The 26,428-nt window shown below is 40.8% G+C and overlaps 1 protein-coding gene across 1 annotated transcript in view; it reads left to right on the top strand.

Moving 5' to 3' along the window:
* Nucleotides 1–26,428, top strand: part of ryr2a (ryanodine receptor 2a (cardiac)) — a 270,453-nt gene that overhangs the window by 89,233 nt on the left and 154,792 nt on the right. The window contains 13 exon segments of the mRNA XM_039787778.1: nt 272–371; nt 7,430–7,526; nt 10,234–10,308; nt 12,763–12,919; nt 13,855–14,019; nt 15,723–15,844; nt 18,395–18,578; nt 19,484–19,619; nt 20,283–20,378; nt 21,722–21,840; nt 22,752–22,885; nt 25,713–25,871; nt 25,873–25,952. Of these exon segments, the coding sequence (XP_039643712.1) occupies nt 272–371; nt 7,430–7,526; nt 10,234–10,308; nt 12,763–12,919; nt 13,855–14,019; nt 15,723–15,844; nt 18,395–18,578; nt 19,484–19,619; nt 20,283–20,378; nt 21,722–21,840; nt 22,752–22,885; nt 25,713–25,871; nt 25,873–25,952 (1,624 nt within the window).

The raw sequence follows: 26,428 nt of genomic DNA, 5'->3' as shown, positions 1-26,428 counted from the left end.
TCGACTCCTCTGGATGGAAACTAACTGTTGTTGGTTTTGTGGTTCTATTCTACGTGAATTTGCGAGATCTCGTGGGTCCTCGTGACTTCAGCTGTCAGTCATGGCCGCAGCCGTTCCGCAACAAATCCGGACCTGCTGGGTATTGACGGACAGCAGAGCACTAAATTCAGGACTCAGATTGAGGGGCATCCTGAGTGTTTGTGTGTATCTCAGTCTGGTTTGTCTGTAATTTATTTATTTTCATGTGGCTGTTATGTCTCTTTCCCTGCAGCATCTGTCCTACGGTAATGGAAGTCTCCATGTAGATGCAGCCTTCCAGCAGACACTATGGAGTGTGGCTCCCATCTGTTCTGGCAGTGAAGTAGCACAAGGTACACCTGTCTGTGTTTCATCGTTCTCTCTCTCTTTCTTTATTTCTTGCTGCTTGTAGTGTGCTTTTTGCTATCTTACCTTCTTGGTTTTGTACATTCTTTTACTGTGGCTTCTTGTTTTTGCACAAATTTACTAAATGTACTGGACACATTGGACGCACTAGGTTTACACATGTAATGATATTCAGAAGGTAACGGTTGATCCACTAGTGTTTTACATGTAAAGTTAGAACTAACAGTACAGTGAAAAATCTGTGCTATATGTCTATCAACATTACCTTAAAAAAAATCAAGCGTTTTAAGTCTGAATATTAGGTTTTTAAAGTATACTCAATTTAGTAACTTTTCCAGTGTGAACACACTACAGAGTTAAAACCTGCTTAGTTTTAATATATTATAAACGGTGTGCACCATTTTGCAAAAATGTTTCTGGTTGAACGACACGTTTCCTCAGAACGTTGTGAAACGTGTGCAACAGGCTTTAAGATGTGTTTTCTCTCGTTTAGTGGGTGTGTCTCTCATTTATTGGCCGTGTCCCAGGTGATACCCAATCAGCAGAGATGTGTCTGTAAACTCGTGGTAATAAAGAGTAGGTTTGGGCAATATGGACAAAAAATAATATCTCAATATTTTTTAGCTCATATCTCTTTACATAAATATTTTTTTCTACTACTATGGGCCAACAGTTAACATAGAAATGATTAGACATACATTTAAATGCCCTCTGTAAATGGTGCCCTGCTGGTAGGTTTTACAACGTGACCTGCTTTCACTTAAGTACGGTGCAGTAAATTTTAAAATCAATCAGATGTCCGTGATCTGCGTAACGACAGTACAGTGGGACGTTTGCCTTCAACAGAGCGACAGTAATAACCTAACATACCATCATTACTGAGTTTAAACTACATTCTCGGTTATGTTTGCACTGAATAACGCATTCAATAAACAGAAACATAACTCTTGCAGCGCACATGAACAGATGCGCAATATTAGCTCACACATAAAATAGTACCCTCGTTAATTCGCCTACTGTTGCTAACGTACATTCATAAATCCTGCATAACATCGTCCCGTACCTACAGGACCTCAGACTGACTTATTGATGCACGCACAGAGTAGTGTCGATAAACTTAGGCCCCGTCCACACGTACCAAAACGATCTTTTTTTTACCCGTCTTCCCTGGATTCGTTTCAAGAAAAGTTGCGTCCAAACGAATCCACTTGTAAATGACTCAACACGCTACTTCATATTCCAGGCCTATAGGCGGCGCTGTTTCTGCTACAGAAATTCACCAAAAACGGAGAAGAGCATAGTCATTTCTACTTCCTATCATGACTAGATTATAACGTTCTCTTAATACATCCGTGGACTATAATACCTTTCACCACTGCTCATCTTATAAAGGCTGCCGCAAGAAAACGTGTCTTTGTTTACATTGTATAATGTGCTGTTGGATTGCCTTTTATTTTGCATGATTGCAGCGCGCTAGTAGCGAGCTAACGTTAGCGCGCTAACGTTAGCTAGCTCTAACATCGGCAGTCAAACAAACATCAATGATCCATGAATGACGTTGGCTACATAACGTTAGCAATATATCTTGTGTAGAATCCAGAGGGAAGGGTCAGGGAGCAGAGACACAGTATTTAGATGAAGTGAGCTGGTTTGACCATGGAGATGGGACATGCTCGCGTAGCTTCAACGCAGTTGTGGCGTCAGCGGCATTGACATATATATTAAGGTCAGCGGCCGTGGGAGAGGTGTGTAAAGAGGGGTGTGGCGATGACATCCGACAATCGGATCCGTATTCACCATCCATACGAAGCCAAACGAGAGCCGTTTTCGGATTTTTTCACCCTGAGACCAGGTTTCAAAAAAGTGCGTTTTCAGGCAGTGCGTTTGCAGGATTCGTCTGGACGGTCGGCCCAAACGATGCAAAACATGTGCGTTTGCACAAAAAAACGTTTCTGTGTGGATGGCCCCTTAGTCCAGTGAGGGGAGAAAGGAAAGTGTGATAGCGTTCCATGCTAACGCTTTTTTCTCTCTCACTCGAGACCGCTGTCTTTGTGTCTTTGCTAGTTTAAGACCGACGCACTTGTCAATTTCCCGTCCAGCGCCCGCGACTAGGATTAGTGTGTTTGACAGGGTGGGGGGGCGTGGCATCACGATGGTGCCATCACGATGGACGATGATATTGTCCATCGGCACAACCCTATTAATCACTGATGATGAAAATAATGGGCACAATGTTGAATGAAAACAGTTCTTATTTATTTTCTTTAAAATGTAAGTATTCAAGTAAAAACAATTCAAAGACATACAAAACATTAAAGGGGTGATAGAATGATTATATAGGGTATTTCACACTGTTCCTTATGGTGTCTCAATGGGGTATGTAACATTAGTTGGGCTGAAAATGGCCTGGTTGATATTTTATCGGCCCTTATGCATCCCTGTGTTTTGGCCCTATTTGTAACAAGAGCTTTTTTTCCAAATATGGTATGGTCATGAATGTTTAGATGAGCTGCGCGGTGCTTGGTTGAGCCTTATCCCCGTACACACACGTAGAGACGCGCGCTGATTGGTTGAGCGAATCGCCATACACACGCATTATAGACGCGTGCTGATTGGTTGAGCGAATCACCAATACACAATACATTCTATCATACACATTAGAGATGTGACAGAATCTCATATTCCAGACACTGCAATGTTTCGTTACCAAATTCACTTCTGAGACTTTTTTATGTGAGAAATCAACTATATAAAGCCCAAATATGGGCCGTTTTACAAAAATGGATGGCTAATTGCAAATTTGGTAAAACTGTGTGTCGGAGTTGAGCGGCCGGCGCTGCCTGTGTTGCTGCATCGCCGCCCGGCCTGACTTCCTCCACAGACCACGGCCTGCTGTGAGCTCGATTGAGCTCCGGCACGGCTGGCAGCCCACAGCACCTCATACCCGCGCAAAGTCACCTTTTGGGCTAATGGACTAGCTACCAAACGCCGCTGCCCTGACAGAGCTCCAGGGCCTGCAACTCCTCTCTTCCTGCTAGCTAAATGGTCCGTGTGTGAGAGCGCGGTCAGCGAGCTTGTTACACCAGCAATCTCTTACCACATGTTACACACATGTCACGCCACTAAGCTATACCTAAATGTCTCATAAAGCTAACAACGGTGTCCGATTTCAAATTAAAGAATATTTGTGAAGACTAAGTGTTTCGTTAGCTGCGACTGTCCCTTCAATCCTATCTATGTGTAGCTACAAATCACGGATAGTTAGCTTCATTTTTGGTCGTAATTCGAGTATATTTACAGTTTGAATTTCATCACACCACGTATACAACATCTAACTAAATGTCTTATAAAGCTAACAACGGTGTCCGATTTTAAGTTAATGAATATTTGTGAACTGTAAGGGTTTCGTTAGCTGCGACTGTCCCTTCAAGCCTATGTGTACAAGATTGTGGCTAGTTAGCTTCATTTTTGGTCGTAATTCGAGTATATTTACAGTTTGAATTTCGTCACGCCACTTATACAACATCTAACTAAATGTCTTATAAAGCTAACAACGGTGTCCGATTTCAAGTTAATGAATATTTGTGAACTGTAAGGGGTTCGTTAGCTGCAACTGTCCCTTCAATCCTAGCTGTATGTAGCTACAAATCACGGATAGTTAGCTTCATTTTTGGCGTAATTCGAGTATATTTACAATTTGAATTTTGTCACGCAACATATACAACATCTAACTAAATGTCTTATAAAGCTAACAACGGTGTCCGATTTCAAGTTAATGAATTTTTGTTTTCCAGAGGGATTCTAAGAGGAGGCTAGCTAGCTCTCATTGATAGAGCTCCATCCAGCCGCAGGCTCTATCAATGAGACTCACGGACAAGCGGCGTTTATTTCCCCAATCGTTTGTTTAAATAACTCAACACATTATAATTACACACATTAAAAGAGTAACTGGAACCTGTGGTAAGAGAATGCTGGCGTAACAAGCTCGCTGACCACGCTTTCACTCACATACACCGGGCATTTAGCTAGCAGGAAGAGGGGAGTTGGAGGCCCGGGAGCTCTGTCAGAGCTGCGTTTCGTAGTCCATTAGCCCAAAACGGTGACTTGCGCGGGTATGGAGTGCTGTGGGTTGCCAGCCTAACGGATCTCAATCAAGCTCACAGCAGGCCGGTCTGTGAAGGAAGGCAGGCCGGGCGGCAAGGCAGCTACACAGGCAGCACCGGCCGCTGAACTCCGACACGGTCGGACAAAATTTGCAATTAGACATCAATTTTCGTAAAACGGCCCATATTTGACCTCTAAATAGTTGATTTCTCGCATAAAAAAGTCTCAGAAGTGAATTTAATGGTAAAATAGCAGATGAACAATGTATACAATTTCTGAGATCTGCATACCTGTCAAGTATCCCGTTTTGGCCGGGAAAGTCACGTATTTTACCCTTCTTTCCCGCCGTCCTCCCGTATTAGTATTTTCCCGTAAATCTACCGTATTTTAACCTGCGTTATTAAAAAATAATAATAGCCCGGGCCCGAGCGGAGTAAAAAAAACAAAAAACATTCCCAATCTGAGCTCTGTCACTAGCCTCGCGATAACCTGCAGTAGGCAGTAGCCTACTACAGCATATATCTATGCCTACTACAGGTAGCCTACTGTAGGTGGCAGTTGACGCGAGGTTAGTGTGTGAGGTCAGATGATGAGTGAACCTTATATACTGTCTATGGTGACAACGCAGGGAAAAAAACAGAAAAAAAAACAGACGGATGATGGACGCTACGACAGAGACGGTGCGCTGCCAAAACTTATGAAGGCTTTACTATGCATTCCCCATAGCAATGCAAGTTGAGAAAGGGTGTTTAGCATGGTACGAAAGATTGTTACAGAGAATAGGAAGACGTTAGACAACAGAACTGTCTGCGCTCTACTCTCATGTAAAATTAACCGCTCTGGCCCAGCCCACAAATACACTCCTTCCAAAACAGTCTTAAAGAATTCAAAGTCTCAACAAATTTGTACAATAACTCACTAAAAGAGTAAAGAAAAGTTATGTGAAATGAAAAGAAAAACTGTAAAAGAAAAGCAATATGAAATGAAAAGAATGTGTGGAATGAAAATAAAATGTAAATTTAAAGACATGCAATGTTATAAATTTTAAATGTTTTCAGCATTCTGCATCAAGTGGTAATTTGAGCTTTCTTGTACACCCGTCTTGAAATGTAAGGGATACTGGAGCTTGGTTGGGGTGGTGGGACTGCTCGCGGTGGGCGCCGGAAAATTTCCCTTATTTTCAAATCCAAAACTTGACAGGTATGGATCTGCACGACCTAGATTCAGAAGACTAACTGATCTCAGGTCAGTTGTGTAGCCTATGCAAATGTTGGGGCATGACAAACACAGAGACTAGAGCCAAATGAGGAGGAGCCGCAATAGTTGACGTCAACTATGGGGCTCGTTGAGATTCGCCCGTTTTCAGAGGCAGTTTCAAATTGTGAGATTTGCAGAGAAAAGAGGTGTAAATGGGATTTAGAGGTTCTATGTATGTCCTAGTTACCCCCTAAACTGTCATTATTCAACTTTGACAAGGTAAAATCGGTTTTGCATTCTATCACCCCTTTAATTGAACTAGTGTAGGAACATTGAACTCTGAGTCAACATTCAGTTGTACACCTCTGCTGTAATGTAAATTGTGCAGCATACAAGCAAGATGAAATCATAACAATAAACAAAGGGCTCTGTTCTGTAACATATTTCACACAACCATGTCCTTGTTGGAAGCAGTCCTGGAGCTGGGATAGGGCAGTGTCAGGCCAGGTTCTGATAGTCCTTCTACTTGGCTGTATAGTCCTTCTGACCGGGATTTATGCTGGGATCAGGAGTAGTTGGATGTGATCTGACTGATGCATGCTGGGATCAGGAGTAGTTGGATGTGATCTTACAGATGCATGCTGGGATCAGGAGTAGTTGGATGTGATCTGTTGAACACTGAACTGTGTTCTTCCCTCTAGTAACACAATCTACATGCTGGAAAAAGCTGGGGAGTACAGACTTTAAGGACGCCTTGTTAAAGTCCCCTGCTACAATATGTATCCCCTTCGGGTTATAGCGCTGCGGTTTGTTCCCTATGGTTAGCAGTGAGCCTTGTGCTAACGTTAGTATCGGGGGCTATGTAGACGGCAGTGTGCTCTCTTCATGTTAAATGAAATGGTCTGCATATTGCCGACAGGGCTTGTTAGTAAGACCTCGACATGGGAACGTTACGAAAAACACAAACAAAAAACATAAATATACACTGACAGGAGAGCTAGGAGCCGCTACACAATCGCGCGTCGCCATCTTTGTCGCCCCTTCTACCACTCTACACTTTTAATGCGTGTTTTTTTTCTAAGTAATTTAAATACTAAATAATGTCAATTTGCACATTGTTAACACAACAATGACGATATTATCGTAGATGATATATATCACCTACCCCTAATAAAGAGTGCTTGCGCACACAACAGGGTGCGCACCCCCGTTTCACATGTTGCTATGTTTTCTTAGGGCTGAACGTGGCGCTGGTCTTTATACTGTACATCTGAACAGGTGGGTTTCAGAAGTGCTAATCCATGTCATTTTTTAAACCATAGCTGCATCTCATAACCCTTATTTGATAGCTCCTCGCTCCCTGGTCCTCGGCTGAACCGGAAGTTGTTCTGTCCCTCCTCGGTGAAGGCCGTCTCAAAGCTCTTATTTCTGCCCTGAAGAACGAGGAGGCAATTTAAGCGACATGAGACAACCCGTCCCCCCACACACACACACACACACACACAAACACACACACACACACACACACACACGCCAGCACAGTCAAGTTCATCAGAAGGCTCAAAAGAGTTTTTAAATTAGTAGATAAAGTGACATATGTACTAATTCTGGTGCTTTCATCCAAACCTGACTGTCCATTCCTCTGTAGGATGATGTATGTGTTGAGATCTGTTCTTTCTGTCCTATCCCTTCCTTTCTCCAATGTCATATCTGCTTTTCTCCTTTTCTGCTCTCTTTTTTGCAGGTTTCCTGATAGGAGGGGACGTCCTGCGCCTCCTTCACGGTCACATGGACGAATGTTTAACTGTTCCATCTGGGGAGCATGGGGATGAACAGAGGAGGTAATGTGCATTGATAATTTCAACTGGACTGATATATGGGCTCATTATTGTCATTTATTTAACAAAATGTATCTCCTCTGGTTTTATATGAAGTAGTTTACCTGCTCAGATTCAGTGTAGACATCTAGATGTGAATTTAAAACAACACTGCACTTAAACATTCTTCTTCATTTCTTTTTTTTATTAATATGTGACCGACATCACGTTCTTTGTGTAACTAAACTTTACTTAAAGTGACTATATGTAACTTTTAAATGTTTCTGAAACTGTATAACTTTTCATCTGATGATCATAAATGACCTGTTAGAGCAAACAAGACTCATTGAAAAGAACATTATTTTCATCGCGAATTGGCCCTCAGGTATGCAATATGTCTATTTTAATTCATAAAATAACTTTACAATGCGTGATGTGGCTGTACATCAGTAGCCAACATTAAATGATGTCCCTCTTTCATTTAGCGTTTCATGAAATGCGCTATATTAATCTAAGTTATTACTACGTTGGTTGCTGACTAAGTTACCGTATGCTACGATGCATCTGTAACTTATTCTCTTATTGTAAATGAATGATTTTCTGTCTGAGAAAAATATTCATCCCAACTATATGACCTCCCGGTAACGCAAACTCAGTAATCTACAGTGGGAAATACAGCACCGTAAAGAAGACATCAGGTGTGGTAAAAACACTACCACTTGAGTCCAAAGGGGCCGCTAGAATCAACACAAACTGAAAGGTACAAATAGATACTTTTAAGCTCATTAATTAATTGTGGTCGAGAAACTGTTTCCTGCTGTCCTCCTTCTGGCTTTCCATTATAAAATCCCCCTTTCATGTATAATTCACTTCCTTTTAATAAAAAAAGGTGTTTTAAGCCCCCAGCGTCGCCTTCCAGGCAGCGCTGCCTGGAAGCCACAAGGATTAGGCAATGGTTAGGGTTAGGGTAGGGTTAGGTGCCTTAAAGTCGACGGTCGCAGTGCTGCCTTGAAGTTGACGTTGGGGGCTTAAAACACCATCGAGCATAACAAAAAGCACTTTGAATTGCTCTGTTGCTGAATGCTGCTATTCAAATAAAGCTGCCTTGCCTTAATAGAGGGTCAGTAGCAGATAACAGTAAACCAATACATATACTACATTGGCTCTCACAGATGCTAATGTTCCTTTCCCGTCATATAGGATAGGTAGTAGGCATTAGAAAGAGTCGTGTTTACGACCTGCTAGCATTCCTGTTTGGATAATTCATTACATTACATTACATGTCATTTAGCTGACGCTTTTATCCAAATCGACCTACAATTAAGTGCGTTCTGCCTTGAAGGTGCAAACTCCAGACAACAAGTAGTAAGTGCAAGTACATTAGCTTTAAAATAGGTAATGCTACAAAGAGCCATATGAAAGTGCAGCATTTTTCAAAACACGTGTGAGCACAGAGTTGGTCACGTGAGGGCATTGACCATATAACACTGCATGCATTACATGTGGGTTAAATTACATGAAACAATGGTCTTTTGGTCACTTTTTTCCCCGGCACTTCCATATTATGAGTCACCAAGTCGGAGATATCGGAGCATTCAGAAAGAAAAAAAAAAAGAGCTTCCCAGTCGTAATTACAACTTGGATGTTGAAGTGAGCCCTATTTAAGTCAGAAACTGGTAGTTACGGTAATTCTCATATGATGAGAATGCAGCATGAGCGAATGAAACAGCTGAAGACTGACTGCAACAGTTCAGGGGTTTATTGCAAAGGTGCAAATACATACAGGAAGCTTACTGGCATGTCCAAACAGAAGTAGTATTGACTCCATGGGATAGCAGGAATGAGTTAGGGAAAACGGATAAGGTTCAGACACCAGTCTGAACCTTATCCGTTTTCCCTAACTCCTTCCTGCCTGTTATACAGTATCTTTATGAAACAAGACTTATTTGTCTATAGTGTTAATTTATAGCCACTCAATTACAGGATGGGATGCTTGTAAGATCATTTCTATAGTTAATATTTCAGCATTGCTTACTGAAATGAATGTTTCTCAGGACTATACAGTTCTAAATGAATGTTAAAATCACCTCTGCATTTAAAGTTTTGCCCTCAGCTTGTTCCTCTACGTCATGTTTGGCTCTCCTTCACCTGTGAGTTTAGACCATTGGACGTACAGTATTCAGCTTTTTTTGAAGGAAATTGCCATGGAAGAGAAAGTAGCAGCTCTCATTACAGCTCTCTGCTGTGACTGAGACAGGAAGGACTATTAATAATTATAGTTTTAAGATCCCAAAGGGGACAGCCATGTTGTTAAACAATGCCGATGAGAGTGACTGTGTTCTCTTCCTGACTGTCTGCTGAGGTTTGTTACTGAGTCATCCAGGTAGTAGCATATCCAGAAGTACTAAGTCATATGCAACTGCATTCCACTTGCAGTGGAAACAGTTAAAGGTGCCTTTATTGTAATTTCTAAGCATACAGAGAGAAACAAAACTTGTCCTCTGCATTAAACCCATCCTATACATAGGAGCAGAGAGAAGCCGCCGTTGCCCGGGGACCAACTCCAGTTCTTTTTGCCAGTGTCTTTTGGTCAGGGGGCAGTGACAGGGGCACTAACCCAACACACATGTTTTTGGTGATTTGGTGACTTCTAGAATGTACTGTACAATGTTATGTGTGGAGTGGATATATAATTAGTTTGACGGTGTGATTGTTTTGTTTTCACCACCAGGACAGTGCACTATGAGGGGGGAGCAGTGTCCAGTCATGCCAGGTCCCTGTGGAGGCTGGAGACACTGCGGGTTGTGTAAGTACATCATACACATACAAGAAACATGTGGATTCACAAATATACACACTGTCAGATCACAACACACATACAATACACACAACCAGATGAGTTCTGTTTGTACAGATGTGTTTTTGTGAATCTCACATGAGGTTTTTGTCTTCTGTCAAGCTGCTAAGGATTCCTCACAGTGTAAAGAGTCTAGCATGGATTGGTAGCACTTACTGTACTGTGGGCAGCAGAGTGGTAGAGTACATGTTAAAAATATTGCAACTTTTACTCACAGTGTGTGTGTGTGTGTGTGTGTGTGTGTGTCAATTGCCTTCAAATGGCTTCAATAGTTGCTAAGTAACAGCAGAATCAGGACCTGACAGTAAGTTTTAGACATGGTTTCCAGGTTGGTAACCAGGCAGCAGCTCCTTGGTTGCCCAAGTTGACCGAATGGTTGCCATATTTTAACCAATTAAGGTACATTTAGTGTGATGTATGGAGCATGGCAGGGTTTTATAACTGCCATACCTAAATGGAATCCAGCCAAGGAGAGGGAGACACACACAAACACACACACACGGGCTGCGCGATAAATTGTTTCATTGTCTACATCGTGATGAGCGCAAGTCACATCGCAGGACGTTGCGATGTTGAGGCAAAAACTTTTTTGCTGCTTGATAGAAAAGTAAACTTTCACCGTTCTCCTTTTACATGATTCTTACCGACCGAGCCTTCCCCTTTAAGACAGGTGGCCATGTGGGCAGCGTGTGTTTGTGACATAACGTTAGTCCGACAGCGTTTGTTATGGGAAGTGTGGTCTATATCCTTCGCGTTCCACTTCCGGGATTGCTCCGGTGCTGCAGGAAATTCCGCCGGATGAATGTATTTTCCGTTTCCTTACGCTTTCTTTGTGTTGGAATTTTAAATTCGGTGGATTTATGAGGACTGTTGTCTGCTCCTCAGATCTCCGACAGCTAGCTAGACTATCTGTCCAATCTGAATTTTCTCTCACACGACTATTTTGCAGCGGCTCTGTGCGTTTAGCGCCGCCAATGACGATTCTGATTGGTTTAAAGAAATGCCATTAAACCAGAGCACGTTTTCCTCCCATCTCCGAAAGCTATGTGGAGTAGACAGACCCTCCTTCAACGCTCTTTGGAGGATGGTCTGGCAAAGCGAGACTATGGGAAGTAGGCTCGCCTGTGTGTAGAAAAGTACCAGAAGCGGCAGCTGCCGCTGACACAGTATGCGCCTGCTTTTCCATGGGTAGTGAAGCTACAGTAGTCCGTCTTTTATGTTTGCTGCAAAGACAAACTAAATCACCTGACTAATGCAACGTTATTACGTTATTCTCCCAGGCCATTTTTCACCGCAGAAAGCTGCTACCAGCCAGGCTAAAGCTAATGTAGTTAGCCTAAAGAAACAAGGCGTCTGTCCCAACTAACGTTACGGCTCGGAGCCGCGAAGCTGGAAACGTAACACTAATCTACAACAGAAGTCTGTGTCTGATATAACGTCATTTGCACTGACTGAAGTGTTCTTGGATACACAGAGTTTGTTGCTAGAGCGTGACATGCAGGCTCTGCATGCACAGCCAACCACCAATCACAATCAATTTATCAAACAAACAAAGCAGGACCCGCTAGTCGACCACAACCTGAAAGTTAGAGGAGGCAACATGCATGCATTATTAATATCATTTATCTTTAGCCTAGATTGATAGTATTTTATGAATGTATTTAACTACATAATTTCCCTCTCCAGAATCACTTCAGAGCAGTCACAGCGCTTACTTGCTTTGGTGTTTGTAAAGCATTAACGTTCAACAAAGAAAAGTTCCTTTTTCATTTTTATTTTTTATGTAGATGCACTCTCCTACAAAATCCCCCCAGTATATATATATATATATATATATATATATATATATATATATAATATATCGCAGGAAATAAAATATCGCAATGTCAGTTTTTTTCCAATATTGTGCAGGCCTAACACACACACACACACACACACACACACACACACACACACACACACACACACACACACACACACACACACACACACAAAAACTCACCTGACCAGAGATGGAGCCCATCAAAGCCATAGGAGTAGAGGTCATCACCCACCCCATTGGCCTCCCCCACACACACACACACACTAAAACAAGCTGAAGTCTGGCTACTTTGCTGCATCTGTGCTGTGAACATGTGACTTGACTGCACGGGACTGTGTGCTGGAGCGAAGGAGCATCAGCCTTCAGGCTTCTAATTTAGCTTCTGCAGCGTATTTTACATTCTGTTTATAATTAAATTAAATTTTATTTAATATCAATTAGTGCAGCTTTAAGGTAACTTGTATCAGTACATACAGTATACATGTAATTTTTTTATATTGCCTACTTTAAACCCTGTCCTGCCTGATATTTGCAGTTATATGTTTGTATTTAGGATTCTGTCTGATTGTGTTTGTGTCCAGATGGAGTGGGAGTCATATCCGCTGGGGTCAGCCGTTCAGACTGAGACATGTCACCACTGGGAAGTATTTGAGTCTGATCGAAGACAAATCTCTTCTGCTGATGGACAAAGAGCATGCTGATGTCAAGTCTACAGCCTTCTGCTTCAGGTCATCCAAGGTACAGAGTCAACATCTGCAACAGTGTGTGAAGGCCATGATGTATTATACCTTTGTTATTGAAGAAGATACTTTACAATGTCAAGTTCAACCAAACATATTTTTGAAGGCGTTCCAATATAAACATCATGGTTCTTTCTGTAACCATAATGACTGGAGATTGGAGAATGGTAATAATGTATTTATAACTGCTCATTGTCTGCCTGTCTGCTCTCGGTAGATTTGACTGCTCTGAATTTACTCACTTTCAGTCTGTCAGTATGGATGAAAAATAACTTCAATAATAACTTCATTTACAAAGCATTTTTATTAACAACTTTTCAAAGTGCTAAAAAGAGTGAAACAACAAAGCGAAACACATTAAATGATGCGAAGTGTGAAACAATTACATAGTAAAACATCAGAGAACAGAAAAAGTCAAAACAGATTTAAACAAATAGCGCAGATTTTCATCCTGGATCACCACTGAAAACTGTAAAAAAACAATCCACAAATTCGGTTTGGGTCTGGTCATGACCAAAAGAACGAGATCCAGGGTACAAGCGGCTGAAATGGGTTTCCTCAGGAGGGTGGCTGGCATTTTCCTAAGAGATAGGGTGAGAAGCTCAGTCATCTGTGAGGAACTCGGAGTAGAGTGGCTGTTCCTTTGCATCGAAAGGAGCCATCTGGTAAGGATGCCCCCTGGGCGCCTCCCTAGGTACGGGGTTCCAGGCATGTCCAGCTGGGAAAAGGGCTCGGGAAAGACCCAGGACTAGGTGGAGAAAAAATGTCTACACCCTGGCCTGGGAACACCTCGGGATTGAAGATGGATGGATGGATTAATGGAATCTTAAATCATGAAATTATCCTTTAAACCAGCCCTGTGCCTGTCATGCAACATTTAATCTGTATTAATTACAGGATTCTGTTTTTTCCCTTCCTATCTCTCTCTTTTAGGAAAAGTTGGACCCTGGTGTGAAGAAGGAGGTGGATGGGATGGGTGTTCCTGACATCAAGTATGGCGACTCTGTGTGTTACGTCCAACACGTTGACACGTGCCTCTGGCTCACATACCAGACTGTTGATGCCAAGTGTGCACGCATGGGTGGAGTACAGAGAACGGTACCTTGCTGCATTAAACCATCTGCACCTTTTTTGCATGGTTTTATTAGCAGTCTCTCTTTTCTCGTAACTACAGTCTATGTTTGGCTTGCTATACCAATGAGCGGCAGCAGAAGTTAAGACGTTAACACGAGAGCTTATGACCCTTTGACATTTTAGTAGGGCTGGGCATCGTTCAAAATCTTTCGATCTGGTGCCATTTTTGATACCTCAGTTTCGATGCCGGTTCGTTAATGATACTTTTTCCGATAACATATGTTTTAAAATCCATTTCAACAAAAATACATTAAACACAAAACTTTTATTTTCCACCTTAATAGTGAATCAAAACCATTCTGGTAACACTGCTCACTCAGAGTAACATTAATAACACTGGTTGTGCTTTTGGATAGGGGTGCGCCACTCAGATACTCAGGACTGGTATCAATCCGAACTTTAAAAATTAACAAAAAAAGAGAAAACTTTTTGAACATATTATAAATAATAATTAAATAAACAAATGACATTGTGTACAGGCTAATATTGAACTAACTAAAATGCAAAGGACTGTAAACAACAAAGACTTTTTAGTGCAAACTGCATAATAACACAAACCTTTAACAATAAACTTGGTGACTGCCCAGTTGTCAACACTGAACTAATGGAGAACTAACTTAAGTGCAAAGGAATGGAATTGAATTGCCTTGTTGCTGAAAGGTGCTGTAGAAATTCCTCAGCCTGTCAGTCAGTCCCCAGGGCATAGAAACCACCGTTGTGCCTGCTTGTCTCAGAGGAAGTGTAACGTCAACAGCACCGTGACCGCTTTCGCCTCTCCAATATCATATCGCAGTAAACGCTGTCTGTGTGAAGTTTTGAAAACTGTAACTACACTTGAAACCACTTTATCGGCACTGCCGTGACTCTCTGTGACTTCAACTAAACTGCAGTTTGCTCGAGTTTACTAGGTCCGCACCTCTGTGCGCGCGTGTGCGTGTGTGTTTGTCGGAGCTCCGCTCTCTGTCAATATGCAGAGAGGAAAGATAAGCTTGCGCTTACGCGCTCAGATGCTTTTGGAACCGAAATTTGGCACAGAAAGATAGAAGTATTTTCGGTCGGTGCCATAGAAGTATCAACGCTCAGTGCCCAGCCCTAAACTCAAGATGCATGCATCTGTGCTTGCAACAAGTCACTGAAGCTTTGAGTGTTTTTATAAACAACCTATTATACCTGTTATATGGTAAAGAAATGGCACTTGCCTAAACGTCTGAATGGAGCTAATTTCAGGAAGTTAATGGAGGAAGATGGAACTGACAGTGAACCAGCCCACATCTGTTAAATGTAGAATTTTAGTCATGCCAAAACTGACTCTGCATTTTTGAAAGACATGATTTATCCTGAAAAACCTGCTTTAATGATCATATTTGTTCTGTAGTTGTAAAATTAAGACAATCTTATCATCGAAAATGAAAGTTAAAGCCACAATCAGAAAGCAGCCTGTATGACTGTAAATACAAATTTTGATATTTTGGTAAATTGACATAATGGTAACTTCTTTGACATCACCACAGGGGTCCTAGGATACTCTTGCCCCACTTTTTGATTTCGCTCAGTACAGCTCTGGTTTTACATAATAGTCTCGCTAGTAACTATTTCAGTGTCTTATGAAAATGCTGTATTTGGATTGATTCATTGTGATATTAAGAGTAGAGGTCTTCTCATTTCAGGCCATCATGCACCATGAGGGTCACATGGACGACGGGCTGACGCTGTCTCGGTCACAACATGAGGAGAGTCGCACTGCCAGAGTCATCCGCAGTACTGTGTTTTTGTTCAACCTCTTCATCAGGTGGATTACGCACTCATGCACACGCACACACATACACACACACACACACACACACACAATTCACCTTGCATGTTAGCTAAGTTCCGCTCACTCAGTGGTCATGTGGCGACATAACATGACTGTACCTGAAGAAACCTTTTGTAATTTCCTTTAAATGGTAGCGAAAATTAAGCTCAGGGGAAATGCTGGCTGCTCTTGAGTGAACACGAGGTAAGGCAATGATAGTAACTTAATTGCTGCACTTTATGTACCCAGTGTATGTGAAGCAGCAAGCATGCTGCATTCTGCTTATAATGCCCTTTAAGAGAGAACTGGAGCTGGCTCCTTCAGTGAAAATGTTGCAGGATCCTGCAGAGTAGCCTTGTCTTATTTATGTAAAGCAACAAGCAGCTGTATACCTGTTTGAAGTCTCAGCATCTGCTATTGCTGTGTGCAGCAAACATACTACTGCCGTCAGGATATTGCAGAGTAAGCAACAAGTATGTTGCAATTGTAAGCCCTGTCAGGTATATGTGTCCTGTATACTAATGCAATGAACCACAATAGATTCAACATCCTCATATAAAAGACATGTAAATTAGGGATGTCCCGATCAGCTTTTTTGATCCCCCCAATCAGATTTTTTAAATATGAATGAATAAATATTAATATCTGCCTATACCGAGTCCCGATCAGATACTTGTATTTGTTGAGATAATAGAGCTGCACACCGTTTTGTTGTTGTTCAAAAACAACTAAGTAAACTAAGTAACTAAAATATGTCTTCAGCTTTTTTTCTCTCAACACCAAAACAGTTCTCTTTAGGATCCCCACAAACCCCCATCCAAAAAATAAACTGTTTCCCCGCTGGCCAATGAAAACTACATTTAGTGGCGCCTCTTGCGTTTAATAGTCAATCTTTGATAAAACTAAACTTAGTGACGCCTCTTGTACTTGTAATTGATTTTCTTATGTGTTTACCGATGTCGGCTCCTTGGAATAACAGCCTGTAAACTGGTTTCCTGCTAGAATCATGGAAGAAGTGTGGAGAATTGCAATTATCCGCTTCTGTAAAAATCGGGTGACTAAGAAAGAACAAAGAAAGGACTTTTTAAGATGTTGCCAATGGCTGGAAAGCTACGAGACTCTCTCTGAACAGACACTGGTGGGTGGCCACGCCCATTTTGGTTTGAAAGTGCCGGTATCCAGGCAGTCTGGCGGTGGGTTTGTGGAGCAGGGCGTGTGTGATTAAAGGCAGCCATCACTACATGCGGATGGCAATGATCAGAGTAAGGTAATGGGGTAAATGCCCACCCCCGATCAGTTAAAACAATGCCAAAATCGGCTCTGATCCGATACTGTGATCAGGATCGGGACATCTCTAATGTAAATACTCAGCTTTGAGTAGCAGCATTTATTATGAGCAGAATTTCTGCAAATCCCTCAAATAAATATCTCTCCCAACACTGAGCTGCACTATCATCAAACTAGACATGTGACATGTGATTCACATCTCAATACACACCAACATTACAGTTTGTCAATATATTGATCAGGCCCCATGCAGTCTCCATAGAGTACAGTGTTGTTAAATGCGTCATGTCAAGTGCCCAACCATGGACTTTATAACTTATCAGACCACACGTACTACTGCAGAAACAACATTTGTCGGAAAAGAACATAACCCCTTACAACACATTGCAAACTACAAAAAAAAAGTCTGTCACAAAAAAGGTTCCCTTCTTAAAAGTCAAGTTTAAAAAATGACAAACATCCAAACAGAAGAACTCACCTCAAATGAAGGACATTTTATTAAAAAGTACAATCTTTAAGTCATCATATAATGTGCAGTAATACATGAAATGGACCTAAATCATGATCTATGACCTTTATAGATCCTAAACAAATTTTTTTTTTTCATAGTTTAGGTTTGTACTGTACCATTTCTTTCTATTACATGAGGACTTTTTTTGCTGTTTCCTAAATATCACCCTGTAACATTTTGTAAAAAATAAAGATAAATCAACATACAAAAAGAGATTTTACCAGTGATGTTCATGCAAAAATGTCCCAATTGAAGATTTTTCTAGTGAGCAGATTTTCTGACATTTTATTAGATGCATTGTAGATATACTGAATCTGCATTATTATAATGTTTTTGTGCGGAAAATCTTTTTCACATCTCTTTCACATCTTTTGGACTATACTGTATACAAGCAATTTAAATTGATGTGAGGTGTGCATAAACAATCAGCTCAACCTCACAAGCTTGTCACAACCAACAAACTCAGTCTGAACACAGTGAGAGCCAGCAGCCTGAACGCATCGTCATTCTGAACAAATACACACTGCAGAAATAAAATGTTATTTCAGCCAACTACACATAACATTGACTAAAAAGAGCAAATCCCAATGCACAAACATTTAAGGTATCAGTCATCACAATCAGTAGTTGCAGCTTGTATCAGGTATAAACAACAGCAGTACAGCAGAAGTGATCACAAGAGTAACAGTGAGAACTTAAGACTTTGTAAAGACAGGGACTGACGTCCTCTACTCTGTGTGATGCAGGGGTCTGGACACACTAAGGAAAAAGGGAAAGAGCTCCACTCTCGATCTACCAATAGATTCGGTCAGTCTGAGTCTGCAGGATCTCATTGGCTACTTTCAACCACCTGGAGATCACCTAGAACATGAAGACAAGCAGAACCGACTGAGAGCTCTGAAGAATCGGCAGAACCTCTTTCAGGAAGAGGTAGTGTGTGTGTGTGTGTGTGTGTGTGTGTGTGTGTGTGTGTGTGTGTGTGTGTGTGTGTGTGTGTGTGTGTGTGTGTGTGTGTGTGTGTGTGTGTGTGTGTGTGTGTGTGTGTGTGTGTGTGTGTGTGTGTGTGTGTGTGTGTGGTTACAGATTGATTTCTCAGGTAAAACAATTAACTGTTCAACTGTGATTTTGTCATCAGTCACTGGTTAGATTTAACTCAAAGCCATATAATTTGTTCCCCATGGCATTTTTTTCCCGCTGTTTTGTTGATAACCTCCATCTATAGTTCTTCAGTCATTTTAATCAAAATTTAAAATCTTTCACACATAAACATGTTTAATTTTAAGTTCTTTGCAATTTTACCCTACCGTTCCAGTACTGTATAATCATTTTATTTTTTGGCCCCTCAAAATTGTATTTTGTTAGCCATTGTTTTTCTCCTAGTTCTGTAGTGTACATTTGCATGATGGATGAGAGGACACCGTCAACCAATGGTTGTTCCATTGTACTGTGACAATGCTACATCCTCAAGCATACAGTTGACATAAACATGTAGTACATGTCGTACATGCCATAGTTTTTTTTCCGTAAAAATAGCTCCAATGTAAAATCAAAAGCATCTGCACGGTAGTTTCTGTCAAATCAGTTTTTTTGAGAGATAACAATATGGGCTAATTTGAAGTTTACTTATGTGTCTTTCGTTGCCTTGAGAAAGTACTCAAGACTGCAAATGTGTCAAGTTGGAATGCAGCCTATCTCTCTGCAGCTGTGCCTTTACAGTGTTAACAGTTAAAGCCTACTGCCATTCACTGTCTATCTCTATTGTCCACTATATTTGATTCTAATTATCTGAATGCAGATGAATACACCACTAAAACCAACAACCTCTGTGTCTGTAGGGAATGATCAGCCTGGTATTGGAATGTATTGATCGTCTTCACGTCTACAGCAGTGCAGCTCATTTTGCTGAGGCAGTAGGAAGGGAGGCAGGAAAGGCCTGGAGCTCCATCCTCAACTCTCTCTACCAACTACTGGGTACTCACGCACGCACACACACACACACACGAAACACACACACACATACACACACACACACACACACACACACACGCATACACACACACACAGAGACACACACACGCATACACACACACACAACCATACACACACACACGCATACACACAAATGCATACACACACATGCATACACACACACACAAGCATACACACACACACATGCAAACACATACACACACATGCATACACACAAACGCATATACACACACACGCAAACACACACACAATACACACACACACGATACACACACACACGTACACACACACACACAGACACACACACAGTACACACACACCATACACACACGCATACACACAAATGCATACACACACATGCATACACACACACACAAGCATACACACACACACATGCAAACACATACACACACATGCATACACACAAACGCATATACACACACACACACACACACACACACACACACACACCACACACACACACACACACACACACACACACACACACACAGGTATATTCATATTATACAAAGAGATGAATTGACTCAATGGAAAGATTAGGTTAAAATAAAATAGTAAGAAAAGTTGTGTCTACAGTATTGTGGTTTACTGTCACATAAAAGCTTAAGTCATGTCTCCTCCCAGCTGCTCTGATCAGAGGAAACAGGAAGAACTGTGCTCAGTTTTCCGGTTCTTTGGACTGGCTGATTAGCAGACTGGAGCGACTGGAGGCCTCATCTGGTAGGTCAGCTTGTCTTTAATCAGAGTCACAATATACAATTGATCACTGATCACCATAAAGTAATAATGTTGGAATTAGGCCTGTAACAATTTAAAATTTTGCTGGACAATTAATTGTCTCAGAAATAATTGCGATTAACAATATAATTGTCCCTTTATTGAAATAATACATTATTTATTTATTTATTTAAACAAATTAAAGTTTAAATAAATCCCAGGATACATCTTTTGTTATATATCACTGTTATGTGACCCACATACAAAGGTTCAAAGCCTACGAAGTAAACCACCCCTCTTTATTATCAGAAAACATTGTAGTTTTGGCTTAAATTAACCAAAAAAATTCAAATAGAACATTTATTCCCTTCAATAAAAAACAAAGCATCAATTATAAACAAAAAACAGCGTGTTTAATTTCTCTGGCTTTAGACGGCTACAGCCCAGGGTGTTTGGAGTTGCTATGGCAACAAGTGACAGCTGGCGCTAGCCTAGCTTTAGCTCAACAGTCCGACCAATAATCACTTATATAATTACAATTTGGCATATCTAAACAACATCAACAATTACCATCAACAGTCATACCCCTTAGGACCTTGGCAGACGTTAGCAAACAAGTTGTTCTGTACAGATTAGAAAAATAAAAGCTCAAATCCCTTTGGAACTACGTTAGCATAATAATGACGGCCATGTCCGCTACAGCGTCATTTACGGTAACGTTACTAATTAAAAAAAGATTTTGGTTAGACAATTATTTAATAGTTGTTACAGGCCTAGTTGGAATCACACAGTGCAATTTCTGTTTTCTAACGACACAACAGCAGGTGAAATAACTCATGGTCATTGCACTGAATATTAAAAAAAAAAACATTTATTGCAGAAAACAAATCCAAACAAAATCTGTCTTGATGAGTTGATTAGTTTTATAATTCTGACAATGAAGGTTAAAATATTCCAGGTTCATCAGCTGTGCAAACTGTATTTTTCCAGAGTGCAGCGTTGTTAAACCTTCATGTCCAGTGTTATTGAATTGCTTTTCAGGTTAGCTGACTGGATCCTTATCTACTCGTTCTCCTTCACATGCTTGCTTTTAAAAGTCCACTATGATTGTATTTACCCCAAATGTCAACACAATGAGGTGCACAGCTGACTGACTGTAAGCAGGTCTCAGTGACTCAGGAGTGTCTATAATTCTTTGTGAATTACTCTTTGAACAAAAGCGTAGGAGTTTTGCATCAGTTAGGAGCTACTTTTAGCCTCCGGATCATTTGTGAATGCGGCCCCTGGTTTTGAATGCTTTCTGTTCATTTGTAGTCATTCTTACTATAGATTTTTTGTATTTTTAGGTATACTGGAGGTGCTTCACTGTGTTCTGGTGGAGAGCCCTGAGGCACTCAACATAATCAAAGAGGGACACATCAAATCCATTATATCTTTGCTGGACAAGCATGGACGCAACTACAAGGTACAGGCACTTACTTTATTCTTATAGGTATACATGGTCAGTATGTCTTTATATAAAACAAAAGTTTTACACATGTACAAGCTTCCATTATACACTTTGAAATCAGTTAGAAAAGTTATGTGCGGGCGCCCGGATAGCTCAGTTGGTGGAGCGGGCGCCCATGTGTGGAGGTTTGCTCCTCGGCGCAGCGGGCCTGGGTACAGCTCCGACCTGCGGCCCTTTGCTAGATGTCGTTCCCCCTCTCTCTCCCCTTTCATGTCAATAAAGGCTGAAAATGCCCTAAAAAAAAATAATAATAATAATAATAATAAAAAAGAAAAGTTATGTGCAAACAATCCACATGGAAAACTGATTTAAAACCTCCCTCAAAACTCACCTATTCCTAAAGGCCTACCCCATATAACTCCACTCTTTCTTTTAATTCGCTATCTCAATTTTTAAATGTTTGTTTTAATTATATTTGCCTTTTTAACTGTATTTTTGCTTGTTCTAACTGTAAGGTGTCCTTGACTGCTATGAAATAAAATGTATTATTATTATTATTATTATTATTATTATTATTATGGATAATTGTGTGTGAATCTGTGGGCGGGACCTGAAGCTGTGCTGGATGAACAAGAGTGCCAGAAGCAGGGCTTTAAATATTAAGACACTTTTTCTCATCTTAACTTTGTTTTAAATTCCTTAAGTGGAATACATTTTAAGAAATTCCTGGAGGGCACTCACTGAGAAGGGTGAGATAACACCAAGATATGTCTCAAGGCAAAGAAAAAAAAAGAGCTGATGCCTGTCCAATCAAATCTATAAAGAATCTTGCAGTTCAGTCTGTGTGTGTGTGTGTGTGTGTTTTCATACTGTAACAATAATATATTTACAACACTGACATTATCTGGCATGTGTGTACTGTCTAGGTTCTAGATGTGTTGTGTTCACTGTGTGTGTGTCACGGCGTGGCAGTCCGCTCCAACCAGCACCTCATCTGTGACAACCTGCTGCCAGGAAGAGATCTGTTACTGCAGACCCGCCTGATCAACCACGTAAGCAGGTATACACACACACACACACACACACACACACACACCACACACCTCGCGCGCACACACAGACACACTTGATTTAATTAGTGGTGTTCACAGAACTGAGAAATTACAGTACATTAAATTCAATGGCAAATATTGTGGTTTTAAGATTGGGCTGTACTGAATAGTTTAAAGCTTCAAAGCTTTATCCAAAATCAACATTTGATCGACAGTTTTATTTTGCATGTCTATTTATTCTGTTTAAACTGTGGGCGCTGCACTGCGGCTGCCCACTGCTCCTATGTATAGGATGGGTTAAATGCAAAGGACACATTTTTAATGTATGTAAATGCTGAGAAATTACAAATAAACAAATATTATTATATTGTTGTTGTTGTTGTTGTTGAAGTTCAAAAGCCAAATGTATTGAAAAATGTTATGTTTTTATCTAACTCAACTAAACTAACTAAATATTCGTTTAGCCTTTTCAAAAACACCATTCACTGCGGTCAAAAAACGGTCTGCTCTCCTGCTAGCCATCCACAAAAAGAGGCTAATGGGGGCTGTGCGGTTATCACCCACCCCATTGCCATGTGTGATAACATTGTTCAACATTGCAATGACGATATGACTTCAGATAAATAAACAAATATTGAAGTGTGCGTATCAGCATGATTTTCTTTAAATTCACAACTTGATTAGCATTGAATATTTTAACTATAACTCGGCTAAATGTTGTTTGTAGAGCAGCTACAGTAATGTTTACAAAAGCAAAGTCACTATATAAACTCATTAATATCTCACTCTACAATGTCAGTAAACTAAATCATATTCATGACAAAATATTTATTAGTCACAGATATCAACAGATGTCACTATCATTGACGTGCATATTAATTAGCCATGTGGAGGAGGGGGCTGGTCCGTCTCAGCCAGCAGCTACGTTTACATGAATTTGCCAGATGAATGTGGCAAGCTAAGATGAACAGTAAGACTACATACAGACAGCTTTCATTTTAGCTTGTCACAACTTGCTAAGTATTGGCTTTTTACTTTCATAGGTTTTATTGCACTTACTCACAGTAATGAGCGTAGTTGTCTTCTACTCGAGCTATCTTCACTTTACTTCACCGTTTCCACCGCGGCCTGTCCATCTGCTGTCCGCTGACTTTGCTCAGTGTGTGTGTGTGTGTGTGTGTGTGTGTGTGTGTGGGTGCAGGGGGGAGGCAGCAGCCTAACAAAGTTTTAGCCCAGTGGCCATCTAAAAAGGACGGCAGATATTTTGTTTACTGTGTAAAATCAACTCTTTTGGTGTGTGTAGATCGATCCTGTGTACTGTTTACCTGTCTTATATTGAGAGCTTGTTAACGTTTTCATTCATCTGGTTTAACGGTTTCTGTGAAGGACAGAAACGGCCTGAATAATATCGTTTCTCAAAATCATTGGAGCCCATCAGAGCGACTTAAACTCTCTCTGGGAGAAATGTGTTCTCAAAAGGCAAAACGTATTATTAATCATGACCATATTTTGTCCAGTGAGTTAACACTAATGCCTTCAGGATGCGCCATCTGCTGCCTCCCAGAAAGACTAACCGTTACTCCAAATCATTCATTCCCTCTGCAGTTAAGCTGCTGAATGCAGAGTAGCTGTCTTGAATGACGTGTTTTGCACAAACCTCATGCACAAATGTATTGCAATTAGAGATGTTCCGATACCGATACCAGTATCGGTATCGGCTCCGATACTGCCTAAAACGCTGGTATCAGAATCGGGAAGTGCTGGAGTTTATGCACCGATCCAATACCACGTAATAAAGCCCTGAAGAAAATCTACGTTAAAGTAGTTTATTTATGTTCTTTTTCCGTTCTAACTGACTGTCAAACTGGAGAATAAAAGAAAGTTCTGGGGCATTCATTGTTTGTGTTTGTTCATGTTTCACCTGAGCCAGACCGACAACAGAGATAGAAATCATATCACATCCATACAGGGATAGTAGTATACAGTTGTTAAAACATAATAAAATATATGACACACCGGTATCAGATCGGTACTTGGTTTCGGCCGATACGCAAGTTCAGGTATCGGAATCTGTATCGGGAAGCAAAAAATGATATCAGGCCATCTCTAATTGCACTGTGCAATAAATTTGTCACTTTATCAATTTTTTTTTTTTATTTGTCTCATTTTAGTGCACTTTATGGTCTTCATTCAGTTGTTATGTAATTCTTTTTTTTTTCTTGTATATTTCTGGATCTTGCACTTTCTCATATGCCTTTTTATTGTGCCACCTCTGTTGTTGATGACTGGCCGTATGAATGTGCATTTGTATTTGTATTTTCGGTGGACTGTAGAAACTGAATTTCCCTTCGGGGATAAATAAAGCTATCTGTATTTTTCTTATTCGTCGTGTTTTCAGGCAATCTTTTGTGATGTGTTTATCACCAATGATAATATCTCAATGATGATGAAAAAAACATTTACTGTCAGCACTAAATTACAGTATGTCATTTCAAAGGGCTTATGCCCATTCTCATTTATATAACCACAATAACAGAAAATCTATTTCGGCTCTAACAATACTGTAGTAAATTAGTTAAGTCGTTATAAATTAAAAAAAGATAAAATTGATTTAATAAAACAATTATTCAAATTGAGGATTTTGTTTGAGGATTGTTTATTTTTATATTTTTAGGGTGATCACTTCAAAGCTTCATTCGAAAACCTCAATAGAAGCTTCAAATGTGGAAAAAAAAAGTCTTTCAATGTTCAGAATGCACAGAAGTTGTCATTCACTGAAAATCTATCTTCAGATAGATGATTGACAGTCTCTCCTCTGCTTCGTCTTCCCGACAGCATGCGTCCCAACATCTTCCTGGGTGTCAGTGACGGCTCTGCTCAGTACAGGAAGTGGTACTACGAGCTGATTGTGGATCAGGCGCTGCCGTTCGTCACAGCAGAGGCTTCTCACCTCAGGGTGGGCTGGGCCAACACCAATGGCTACGCACCCTACCCCAGCGGGCGAGGGCTGGGGGGGCAATGGGGTGGGTGATGACCTCTACTCCTATGGCTTTGATGGGCTCCATCTCTGGTCAGGTGAGGTGTGTGTGTGTGTGTGTGTGTGTGTGTGTGTGTGTGTGTGTGTGTGTGTGTGTGTGTGTGTGTGTGCGCGCTTACGTGGTTGATCAGGCGGGTTTGCACCATAATATTTGCCATTGAATTTAATGAAATTTTTCAATTCTGTGAACACCACTAATAAAGTGTGTGTGTGTGTGTGTGTGTGTGTATGTGTTGAGAGAGGATGGTAATAAAACTAGGTACGACTGGTTCTATATTCTATATAATTTTATCTAAATAGTATGTGTACATCTTAAGATAGGACAAGCTACTGTACACATTTTCAAATAATTAGACAACATATCATGAAAACCATTGGCTGTAATTGGCATGTGTCCATGTTCAGACACCGTTCGCAGCTGTTGGCCATATCCTGACTCCTCCGGTCTGATGCAGTTTCCTGTCTTTTCTCAGTGCTTATGCTGAGCGATCGCCCCCGAAGTACAAAAAGAATT

This window comes from Perca fluviatilis, chromosome 21 (assembly GCF_010015445.1).
Source record: "Perca fluviatilis chromosome 21, GENO_Pfluv_1.0, whole genome shotgun sequence".
NCBI classification, from domain to species: Eukaryota; Metazoa; Chordata; class Actinopteri; order Perciformes; family Percidae; genus Perca; species Perca fluviatilis.
Note: the sequence above shows the minus strand (reverse complement) of the source record. Positions and strands in the feature narration are given on the sequence as shown.